Source organism: Triticum aestivum, chromosome 6B (assembly GCF_018294505.1).
Source record: "Triticum aestivum cultivar Chinese Spring chromosome 6B, IWGSC CS RefSeq v2.1, whole genome shotgun sequence".
NCBI classification, from domain to species: domain Eukaryota; kingdom Viridiplantae; phylum Streptophyta; class Magnoliopsida; order Poales; family Poaceae; genus Triticum; species Triticum aestivum.
In genome coordinates, this window is record NC_057810.1 from 60,139,088 (window position 1) to 60,152,025 (window position 12,938).

A 12,938-nucleotide genomic window follows, 5' to 3' on the forward strand; every position below is an offset into this window, starting at 1 on the left:
GCCGGAAATCCATTCACCAACATGAGCTTGATGTCTTCGTTTTGTGTAGCTCCTTGATGACTTGTCCTTCCTCTCCGAATCCTTGCTTCTCCGTGAGGGTCTTCGTTCATAACGATCATCTCTACTCCTCCTCTCTCTTGGTGGTGATTCTTCTCTTTTGCTTCTTCTTTTTGGAGAATCTTCTCTTCTTTTATAGGGTGTCGTACACTCATTGGAGTAGTGTCCAGGCCTCCCACAATTGTAGCAATTGCGCTCTCGACTGGAAGATCTTTTGTCATGATAAGACCTTGACTTGGAGCTTCTTTCTTTGCTTCTACTCTTGTAGAATTTGTTGAAGTTCTTCACCATTAAGCTCAATTCTCAATTGAAGGTTTGTTTCTCACTTGATGATGTGGGGGCTTCACTTGAGGCTTTGTAAGCACCACTTGTCTTGTTGTGAAGTTCCTCCTTATCCTTGAGTGACATCTCATGAGCAACAATTCTTCCAATGACTTTCATTGGCTTGAGATCTTTGTAGTTTGGCATCATTTGGATCATTGTGCACACGGTATCATACTTTCATCCAATGCTCTTAGGATCTTCTTGATGATGAATCTGTCGGTCATCTCTTCACTCCCTAAGCCGGCAATCTCATTTCTGATAAGTGCAAGCCTAGAGTACATTTCAGCGACACCTTCACCATCCTTCATTTTGAACTTGTCAAGCTGACTTTGGAGCACATCCAACTTGGATTCCTTGACGGATTCGGTACCTTCGTGCATATCAATCAAAGTATCCCAAATTTCCTTTGCATTCTCAAGACGGCTGATTTTGTTGAATTCTTCGGGGCACAATCCGTTGAAGATGATATCACAAGCTTGAGCGTTGTATTGCAGCATCTTCAATTCTTCCGCATTCGCTTCACGGTTTGGTTCTCTCCCATCAAAGAATTCACCTTGCAAGCCAATACAAATAATTGCCCAAACGGCAGGGTTATGTCCGAGAATATGCATTTTCATCTTATGCTTCCAACTAGCAAAATTAGTACCATCAAAGTAAGGACCTCTATGGTGATAATTTCCCTCGCTAGACGCCATACTCTCCTAGGTTGTGAAACCAAGGCTATGACCACCAAAAGCTATGGAAATCAAAGCAAATGGAGACCAAAGGTCTGATACCACTTGTAGGACCTTGAAGTATGTCTAGATGGGGGTGATTAGACTACTTGACCAATTAAAAACTTAACCTTTTCCCAATTTTAGAGTTTGACAGATTTTAGCTATTTTAGGACAAGTCAAGTAATCATCACACAGTTCAAGCAAGCATGCAAAGAGTATATAGGCAGCGGAAATTAAAGCATGCAACTTGCAAGAAAGTAAAGGGATGGGTTTGGAGGATTCAAACGCAATTGGAGACACGGATGTTTTTGGCGTGGTTCCGATAGGTGGTGCTATCGTACATCCACGTTGATGGAGACTTCAACCCACGAAGGGTAACGGTTGCGCGAGTCCATGGAGGGCTCCACCCACGAAGGGTCCATGAAGAAGCAACCTTGTCTATCCCAGCATGGCCGGCGTTCACGAAGGACTTGCCTCACTAGCGGTAGATCTTCACGAAGTAGGCGATCTCCTTGCCCTTACAAACTCCTTGGTTCAACTCCACAATCTTGTCGGAGGCTCCCAAGTGACACCTAGCCAATCTAGGAGACACCACTCTCCAAGAAGTAACAAATGGTGCGTTGATGATGAACTCCTTGCTCTTGTGCTTCAAATGATAGTCTCCTCAACACTCAACTCTCTCTCATAGGATTTGGATCTGGTGGAAAGAGGATTTGAGTGGAAAGCAACTTGGGGAAGGCTAGAGATCAAGATTCATATGGTAGGAATGGAATATCTTGGCCTCAACGCATGAGTAGGTGGTTCTCTCTCAGAAATGGTAAGTTGGAAGTGTAGGTTTAGTCTGATGGCTCTCTCCACGAATGAAGAGGAGGTGGAGGGGTATATATAGCCTCCACACAAAATCTAACCGTTACACACAATTTACCAAACTCGGTGGGATCGATTCAACAGACTCGGTCGGACTGATTTAGTAAACCTAGTGACCGTTAGTGATTTTCGGTGGGACTGACATGCAACTCGGTGAGACTGATTTGGTTAGGGTTAGGGCATAACGTAATCTCGGTAAGACCGATTACACAAACTCGGTAAGACCGATTTTGGTAATAAGCTTTCCAGAGAGTTGGTCAGGTAAACTCGGTGGGACCGATTTGCTCTTTTCGGTGAGACCGAAATGTTACAAAAGGGAAACAGAGAGTTTACATTGCAATCTCGGTGGGACCGATCGCTCACTTCGGTTAGACCGAAACGTTGCGAAGGGAAACAGAGAGATTACAATCCCATCTCGGTAAGACCGAGATCCCTATCGGTAGGACCGATTTGCTTAGGGTTTGGGGCAGTGGCTATGACTTTTGGAATCGGTGGCGCCGGATAGGAAGAATCGGTGTGACTGATTTTGGCTTTGGGTTTAGGTCATTTGTGGATGTGGGAAAGTAGCTGAGGGTTTTGGAGCATATCACAAAGCACATGAAGCAAGAGGCTCATTAAGCAACACCTCATCCCTCCTTGATAGTATTGGCTTTTCCTATAGACTCAATGTGATCTTGGATCACTAAAATATAAAATGAAGAGTCTTGGGCCTTTGAGCTTGAGCCAATCCTTTGTCCTTAGTATTTTGAGGGATCCACTTTCATCATCCATGCCATGCCATTTATTGAGCTTTCCTGAAATAATAGTCTTGGAATAGCATTAGCTCAATGAGCTATATGTTGTTATGAATTACCAAAATCACCTAGGGATAGTTGCACTTTCAGATAGTAATGGTAACGATAGCAAAAGTAATATTTTTGGGTTTTGTAGTGATTGTAATAATAGCAACAGAAAAGTAAATAAGCGATGCACAAGATGTGAAAAGCTCGTAGGCATTGGCTCAGTGATGGATAATTATGTCGGATGCGATTCCTCATGTAATAGCTATAACATAGGGTGACACAGAAGTAGCTCCAATTCATCAATGTAATGTAGGCATGTGTTCCAAATATAGTCATACGTGCTTATGGAAAAGAACTCGCATGACATATTTTGTCCTACCCTCCCGTGACAGCGGGGTCCTAGCGGAAACTAAGGAATATTAAGTCCTCCTTTTAATAGAAAACCAGACCAAAGCATTAACACATGGTGAATACATGAACTCCTCAACTACGGACATCACCGAGAAGTATCCCGATTATTGTCACTTCGGGGTTGTCGGATCATAGCACATAATAGGTGACTATAGACTTGCAAGATAGGATCAAGAACACACATATATTCATGAAAACATAATAGGTTCATATCTGAAATCATGGCACTCGGGCCCTAGCGACAAGCATTAAGCATAGCAAAGTCATAGCAACATCAATCTCAAAACATAGTGGATACTAGGGATCAAACCCTAACAAAACTAACTTGATTACATGGTAAATCTCATCCAACCCATCACCGTCCAGCAAGCCTATGATGGAATTACTCACGCACGGCGGTGAGCATCATGAAATTAGTGATGGAGGATGGTTGATGATGACGACGGCGATGAATCCCCCTCTCCGGAGCCCCGAACGGACTCCGGATCGGTCCTCCCGAGAGAGATTAGGGCTTGGCGGCGGCTTCGTATCGTAAAACGCGATGAAACTTCCTCTCTAAATTTTTTTCTCCGCGAGACAGAATATATGGAGCTGGAGTTGAGGTCGGCGGAGCTGCAGGGGGCCCACGAGATAGGGGGGCGCGCCCAGAGGGGGTGGGCGTGCCCCCCGCTCTCGTGGACAGGGTGTGGGCCCCCAGGTCTTCATCTTTTGCCAGTATTTTTTATATTTTCTGAAACTTATCTCCAAGGATTTTCAGGTCATTCTGAGAACTTTCGTTTTCTACACATAAAACAATATCATGGCAGTTCTGCTGAAAACGGTGTCAGTCCGGGTTAGTTTCATTCAAATCATGCAAGTTAGAGTCCAAAACAAGGGCAAAAGTGTTTGGAAAAGTAGATACGTTGGAGACGTATCAAGAGTGTGTCTACGAAGTCAGTCGACGGGTCGACCGGACCGCAAGGATATACGTCGGGCTCGATCACCGCGACCTAAGGGGTGAACGCCTGCCGAGCCAGCGCGTGTTTCACCCACCGCTGGAGCCGTGAGCGGCCCGACCGCTTGCGGCGGCGTCCAGCAGAGTGAGAAGTCGACATGGGCGCCGACTGGTATGGAGTCGACGACTGCCGGAGGAGAACACCTCGAGCACTCATGCGGAAGTGTGACAAACCTCGGATCGGCAGCGCCTCTATGTCGAGGGGGGCCTCCTGGAGCCAGGCCGAATCATCGACGACGAACATGAGCGCCCCGAGCCGGAACTCGTGGCCCATGACCAAACCGCCGCCGGAAACCATGTTGATGAAGACTGAAGGAACCGCAACCTCGCCGGAAGTCGCTAAGACGCTTTGCCCCACGGTGGGCGCCAACTGTCGTGGTACTAAGACTGACAGTAAGAATAGGGGGTACGTCGGAGGAGGCAAGGCCCTAGCTACGGCAAGGTTGTACGCAAGTGTTTTACGAGTTCAGGGCCCTCTCGGAGGAGGTAAAAGCCCTACGTCTCGGTGCCCGAAGGCGGTCGACTGGATTTCAGTATATGTGTGTGTATTATAGGGGGTGCGAACCCTTGTGCCGGAGGAGGGGGTGGCTTATATAGAGTGCGCCAGGACCCCAGCCCCTCTCCGTTACAGAGGGTTCAATGTTCATAAAGGAGGGGCGTTGCTGATAATGTCAGCTTTAAGTACCATTAATGCCTATAAAGACTACAGAGTGAATATCCGACCGTTGTAGTCCCGTCTGACTCCTGGTCTTCATAGGTCGAGTGGTTTCTTGTATGGTCGAGTGATCTTCGTAAAGTTGGGGTACCCGAGTGATATGGTTGGTCGAGTGGAATAACACTTGACATGTTCCTTGGGTACTCCCTGTTATCTCTTGAGCTTCTTTGCTTCTAGGGTAGTGACCTTGGGTAGGGCACCTAGGTTAGGCCTATGACCCTATCCTAGGTCTATATCCTCATCAGGGGTCTCTCCAGCGCGGCATGGCCATAGTTGCAAGTTGACGCCCCTTGAGATGCCGATGTTGAGGGGCACTCGGATTTCCTCCGATGAGCAGGTAAGATGAGTTTGATCACGTAGTAAATGCATTCTAAAGACTACTTCCATGTCCATTTCCTAATTCCCCCTGCCCACTGTTTCACAGGTTAAGCTCGATGCGGGTGGAGATTGGCTTGCATATGTACGGGAGGGTACTAACATCAATTTGCACAACATTTACAACGGTGACACCGTTCCCGTAGAACCTTTGTCCAACATTAGGATCAGCCATGCAACGGGACACCGCATGAATTGGTACGATGGAACCACGGTGAGATTGAAGAAGATAGCACGAACCTTGCACATGGCGGTCAAAGGTGGACCATGCTGTCTGTGGCCGATTTGTTGTCCTACGAGTACAAAGATGTTGTGCTCCTTTCTAACTGCATCTTCGCGGTGACAAACCAGGGGACTTGTTTCGTATGGGACACATCCTACGATATACTCCCTCTCTCCCAGTTTATTTGTTTTGAATCTTTTCGTTTTATAAGTTTCAAATTCAAATTTAGAGCTCCCCATCACATGTTGAGATTACAATGTCCATTAAATTGTTACGTGCATGTAGTAAAGAAACAAATCTCGAGTTTGGCACGAGTTCGTGCAGCGATAGCACCATAAGGCATGGCCAAGGAGTTACATTTCTCTCTCAGGGCTCTCGGACTGAGCTTCAGCGCCTTACTACACCTGCCTTTGAGTCAATAACATGTGGACCCGATAGGTGGGTGGTCCACATGTAATGCTCCCGAAGGCAGAGGGACAGTGGGGCCGAGAGAGGTGAGCCGCAGGTCGGGGGACGTGTGGTGTCATGGTTTCGAGCGGCGTCGTGGGAATCTCATGTGATGCATAATACAATAACATAAATGAAAGAGTAATGAAAACGTAAATAGCAAAGTAAAAGAATAAAAAAGTCCATATCAAGTTGTGTGTTTCATAATTAACTTAATTTCACCTATTATAGAAATTAACTAACAATGTTTATATGTTCTCCCTCACCAAGAAAAAAATAGAAAAGGTGAAAAAAAAGAGGTAAAAACATCAAGTAAAAAAGAATAATCTAGAAAATAGAAATAAAAAGTATTTAGTAAGAAAAGGACAACACAAAAAGAAATGCAAAAGAAGAAACGAGCGTCCATCTCCATCCAGCTCCACTCTTCCATGCAGCCCATATGTAGCCCATGCCACGCCAAAAAGAAATATGAAAAAAGACCAGCGTTAGTAATAAAACCCACACCGATCAAAAAGGAAATGGAAAAAAAATACTAAATCAACGACAATTAATTTGAATCGAAGAGAGTAGCATACAAAGGCGCAGCATGGTATGCCTAAAATACACACACACACAAAAAACTCACTATAGGTTGCCCGCCCTCGCATTGTGGGAGAAAAACATACCAACATGAATCCCGGCACATTAATCCGATAGACATGGAGCTGAATCTATATCTATATCTATACCTACTATTAAAAAAAATATTCTTGGTTTGGGATAGTAATTTTCGTCGAACCTAATTCTGTGGACAGCTGCAGCACATCAAGCCCTCTCCTCTGATCAATTGTGGCATGTCGGATCTGGCGCCTCCATCGACGGCCATGGTCTAGCACGGACCTGAGGTCCCGCGCCCGCTTCCCCTGTTCCCGCTTGCCCTTTGCGTCCGCGGTGACGGGCTCTCGTTCTAGAGCTTCTCGTGTGCATCGATGTCCAGCGCCATCCGGGGAGCCTAGCCCTCAAGTCGCCTCCTCTCCTCTGCAACCCTCCTGCTCACCGTTGGTACCCGCTCCCCGCTCCCGGTGCTCCACCGAGTCCACCATTATCGAGTCCACCATGACGCTAACTACCACCGGCACCTAGGGCAATGCTTACTCCCACGCGCCCGATGGCTGTGTGGCCGCCGTGAGGAGCAAAGCAGAGCACCACAGGACGAGGGTGACGATGGCGGATGGTCTAGATGGAGGTGTGGCCACGTGAAGAGTCCATGTTCGAGAAATTGCAAAGCGTGCATGTGTGGTGCTGCCGCATCCCCATAGTCCAAGCATGCGTGATTTGGTCTGATGGATAAGACTACAGATGTGCTCGGGTTGAACACAGAAATCATCTTTGCTTGTGTCCGGCCACATTCGTCAGATTTGGGTTTCGTATGTACGTGTGTTTTTCTCTGGCAAGCATTGTTTTCCTTTTGTACATACTATCCAGCCAACGTAGGAATCAAGGATCAGCTTTCGTGAACGTGCATGTGTTTATCAGCAAGATTAGGACCAGATTTTGAGGTTATAATGAATTTGTTCTCTAGCAAGATTAAGTCTGAGTTGCTTGTATAGACATGAGAGATTGCAACGATTTTGTTCATGCAGGTTTTGCCTGATTGATGCTGCTCCTTCTCAACCCATACTTGCACATGCTCAGATGCTCAGCCAAGCCGAATTGTTGCTTCTCTTGCTGGATGATAACAAGGCTCTAACCCACACAAGTGGAATGATCATTTGGCTGCATGCATCGTCCAGATGCAAAGGCCTGAGGTACATCCTCCTTTTCAAAAAAAAAAGGTGGAATGATCGTTGGATTATCCAGATGTATTTAGAACCTTTCATTTGTAGCAAAAGAATTTTGCAGGATACAAAAACCACATAAGTGGTTCAACCCATGCTCTAGATATGTACTGGTTGATTTTATCTTCTATCAAGTATTTCCTACCAAAAATAGATAATTAAATTCAGATTGTAGCATTGGAAACCAAACATATAATTTTACTTGGACGGTTGTAGTTGATTAGGCTTTGAAATGCATAATTGCTTAAGATTGAATATAAAACAAACAAAACTCATTGCAATGTACCGGGGATATGTGCTAACTTTATTTGTTTATTTTACACATAGATAATTATTAAAGAAAATTCCTATGTAAATTGTTTAGGATTCCCTCCGTCACAAATAAATGTCGTTGATTTAATACAACTTTGTATTAACTACTAAATCAACGGCATTATTTTGGGATGGAAGAGTATTTTACATATGTTCTTATATGTGCTAACAATTTTTCGGTAGAGATGCACATGATGTACATACAATTCTCACTAAATTTAAATACATGAAAATTCTCCCTCTCGTTGCAATGCACGGGCATATGTGCTAGTATGACTTAACTATTTCTCAGATGACCAAAAATTAGCAGGCCCGTTTAATTAATTTTGTTGCATGCGGCCTAGCATACCGGGACGTAGTTTATTTTGTTTTATTTTTTTTGCGGGGGAAACCGGGACGTAGTTAGGTGGCTTAGTAACCAATTAATCCGAAAGGAAAGAGTACAAAATAAAACAATATTTTTTAGGCAATAAGTAATTATTCAACCGATAGCTAAAGTTTACTTTTTTATATGTGGTCACATCAACAATAAAATGGCAAATAAATCACTACGATTGCATACACGTGCCCTATTGCAACTACAACGCACAGACCTTAATATAGGTCATTTTTACAAAGTAATGAGTCGACCAACATTTTAAGATCAACAAAATCATTACGGTCACCCTTTGTAGTTGACAGTAACGTCGTGTCCCACTAAACGAGCATCGTCGTAAAAGGCAGAAATAAATCCATGGAAAAACGAGCACAAATGTCAAAGTCTAAAACTTGAAACTTGGTAGGCTAGTTCCACGGCAGTGAACCTAACCATCTGAGCTATCCTCATTTGGCGGGACGGCTAATATTGTTGGGAGATCGTGTAGGTCACACATGCTTGGTTTCATCTAGTGTATGGAGTAGATCAGATCAGAAATCTCTCTTTGTAAATAAGGCATATACGTATCAGCAATGCATCTCCAAAATACACACATGATCTACAATTAGGCGCAGATCCCGATGCGCATTAATGGCGTGATCCGTGGGAGGTGTGCACGCAAGTGCGTGCTCCCCTGCAATTCCAATCTATGTACATTGAATATAGCAATACACTGTTGAAAGAAAACAAATCCCGAAGAAAGAAGGCCCGAGCAAGCAAGCCCCACGCGGCGCCCAGCTCACCGCGCCCGGCGCCGGCGGCCGACACGACCCGGAGATACAGATCGATCCCCACGAGGCCAGAATCCGCGGCCCCGCGCTCCCCTTCCGCCCTGCCACCGCCCGGTCCAAGTCCCAAACCCCATCCCCCACGCTATCACCTTTCCCGCCTGCTGTCACCCTCGTTTCCCGTCGGCTCACACTCCACACTCCTCACTCCTCACTGAGGCCAGGCCAGACCTTGCTTTTCCAGCTCTGCTTTCGGCCTTAAAGACACGCCACACCCGCGCGGCCCTCGAGGAACGGCGACGGACCATGGCGTCGGAGACCGCACCGTTCTGCGTCACAGGGACGGCGGGCAAGGGCGGCGCGTCCGCGCCACGCCCGCACGGCCGCGTCGTGCTGGCCGCGCGCATCCACGACACGCTCGTCTTCGCCGCGGGCGCCGTGGCGGCCGTGCTCGTGCTCCTCTGCTTCTCATCCCTGCTCGCGCCCGCGCCCCTGCCCAACCTCGTCGCCGGCCCCTCCCTCCCCTTCCCCACCTCCTTCCCGCAGCCGCAGCAGGAGAACGACGACGGCAACGAGGAAAGCCTGTACGCCCGGGTCGCCGCGGCGCCGCGCACGTTCTACGACGACGCGAAGCTGTCCTACGCCGTGGACGGCCGGCGGGTGACCGGCTGGGACGCGAAGCGCGCCGAGTGGCTGCGCCTGCACTACCCGCGCGGCCTCCGCGCGCGCCGCGGGCCTGGGGAGCGCGTCGTCATGCTCTCGGGGTCCCAGTCCTACCCGTGCGCCGGCGACGGCGGCGACCACATGCTGCTCCGCTTCCTCAAGAACAAGGTGGACTACTCCCGCCTCCACGGGATGGAGCTGCTCTACAACACGGCGCTGCTGCAGCCCGACATGGTGGCCTACTGGGCCAAGATCCCCGTGGTGCGCGCCGCCATGCTCGCCCACCCGGAGGCCGAGTGGGTCTGGTGGCTCGACGCCGACGCCGTCATCACCGACATGGACTTCTCGCCCCCGCTCGCCACCAGGTATAAAGATTACAACCTCGTCGTCCATGGCTGGGACCGGGAGGTGTACGAGGCCAGGTCCTGGGTCGGCCTCAACGCCGGCGTCTTCCTCATCCGCAACTGCCAGTGGTCGCTCGACTTCATGGACGCCTGGGCCAGCATGGGCCCGGCCTCGCCGCAGTACTCTCAATGGGGCAAGACCCTCAAGGCCACGCTCAGCGACAAGCCCGACGCCGAGTCCGACGACCAATCCGCGCTCGCCTACCTCCTCCTCAAGAACCGCAACAAGTGGGGCGCCAGGACGTACCTCGAGAACGAGTACTACTTCCAGGGATACTGGGCGGAGATCGTGGACAAGCTCGACGGCGTCGCGGCGCGGTACAGGGCGGCGGAGCGGCGGTTCGGGCCGGCCCTCCGCCGGCGGCACGCGGAGGGGGACCACGCGCTGTACGCGGCCGCCAGGAACGCCGCCCTGAGGAAGAAGGGCGGCGGCGTCCCGGGGCCCGACGGGGGCGGGCAGAAGGCGTCCGCCTGGCGCCGGCCCTTCGTGACGCACTTCACCGGCTGCAACCCCTGCGGCGGCAGGCCCAACGAGATCTACTCCAACGAGAGCTGCGCCGAGGGGATGCGCCGCGCGCTCAACCTCGCCGACGACCAGGTGCTCCGCGCCTACGGCTTCCGCCACGCCGGACCGCTCAAGGACGACGTGCGCCCGCTCTAGCCTTGTCAAACTGAGCGTGCAGTTTGTTAGACAGAAAAATCGAATCACCGTTTTGTACTGTTTTATTAGTGAAATGAAAAGATGACAGTGTTGCTTGCTCTGCGTCCGTGTCACTGTCACTGGATGTGGCGGTGCATCATTTTAGCTTCATTTTGGGTCAACATTTCCTTTTTTTTTTTACTTCTTTTTTTAGTACTCCCTGTGTTAACTAATATAAAAGCGTTTAGATTAATATTCTAAATGTTTTTATATTAATTTATGAAGGGAATTTTTTTTTTCAAACTTCATCCAAGCATATATACAGGGAGCAGACATAAATCAGTTGTTCAGTCTTTTTCAAAATGAAGTCGATTTTGCTAGAATTTCAACGGATCGGCTTCTTCATTCAACCCCACGCTACTGTTTTTCTTCTCCCCATCTCTTGTCAAGCCACCCACCTGTGCTGGCCGAACCACCTCCACCTGTCGGCTGGCGACGCCACCTCTACCCTGCTTGCGTCGCCGCTACCCTGGCCATCCCACTGACCCCCGACCAGGAACTCAGCCGGCGACCCTACACCCTAAACCTACGAACCCGTTGTCTCTCCTTCGACGGCAAGCCTTGTCTTCCCTGCCTACTACGCTGAGGTCCTCGCGAGGCCTCACCCGGACGTGGCCACCAACATTGCCCCATATTGGCCTCGGGCGCTAGGCGAAACCGATTGAATTGAACAAATTTTAAGTTGCTCCGGTAATAGCAAATTTGGTATTTATAATTATGTAAATGACAATGATATCATCAAGATTACTAATAATAGTAGTTTTTTTACCATGCGTGTTGACAATCAGTTTTGCTAGAACTCAACTAGATGAGATATAATTTGGTCTCATTCATCTTTTATAGCCATTGAATGTGATGCTATAAGATGCGTGTGTGCTGATGTGGGTTGTATATGTTCTTATTTTTAAAGTGAATGAGATCAAATTATATCTCATCTAAATGATTTTTAGATACTCCCGTTGACAATTGTACTACATCAAGATCCAGAGGAAGTACCACTTGTACCTGCCAACAAATCAAATCGTGTTCACAGACCTTATTTAAGAGCAGGCTGACACGTGTTGACTAAGATATCCTATTCGTACATGTCAGATGGCATTTAAGGAAATCAGATTCGTGCTTGCAGTACCTTTGATTTGAATAAGGTAGTCAGCCGATTGTCTGGAGTAAGTATACGAGATTCTATGCTTATTATCTTACCTTCTCTTCACCACGTGTCTCTCTATCATGGGTTCACTCTTCTTCTCGCGATTATTACAGATTAATTAAGCTGATCAAATGGAGGAGGGAGAATGGAGGAGGGAGGGTGATGGGGATGTGGTTGCAGATCATGTCGCGAGAGATCCCCATTCTCCGGCGGCTTTGGTGCCACCACATTGTCCTTGTTCTCCAGGGCCTCGTCACCTTCAGCTCCTCCTGGACCAGCCCATTCCACAATCGTGATCCTAGTGATTTTTTAAGTTACGTGGACCGCCGTGCCAACGAACACGAGTGAGCCGGTCAAATCATTGGTTTTTGTTTTTTGCAAACCAGGAAGAAACCAACCGGTTGAACCATTTTCGCACGTGCAAAAATCAGAAAATAAGGTGCATGCGAGAGGACTTAGGCTCAGATCTCCATCAATATCTTGGCTTCTCTAACACATCTTGCCGAGCATTTTGTCAGATCTAGAACATAGATACAATGGTGACACAAAAGAGGGCCGCTTGCTAGCATATCGTGTCTTGCATGCCGATGCCGCTTACGGGGCGTGCCTTGATGTATCATAAATCCTATCATAAGTGACATTGCATCGAGGAATGTTAGAATTTTTAAAAAGGTAACATGTATAGTTATTTCATATGTGCATTGTTTTCGATAGATTCTAATGTTTATTGGTAACAACTCATATATACATGTATCCATTATTATTACTATATACTAAGGGCCCCAATTTTTTGTTCGCCCCGGGCCCTCAAAATTTCAAGACCGACCCTGCACGGTGGACA

General features: G+C 48.0%; 1 protein-coding gene across 1 annotated transcript; it reads left to right on the forward strand.

Annotated features, from left to right (window-relative positions):
- The first annotated feature begins 9,183 nt into the window (after positions 1-9,183).
- On the forward strand, positions 9,184-11,061 carry LOC123135765 (probable glycosyltransferase 6). Its single transcript, XM_044554978.1, has one exon. It carries the CDS (start codon positions 9,490-9,492, stop codon positions 10,909-10,911), a length of 1,422 nt encoding a protein of 473 aa, XP_044410913.1. The 5' UTR covers positions 9,184-9,489; the 3' UTR covers positions 10,912-11,061.
- Positions 11,062-12,938: the final 1,877 nt, after the last annotated feature.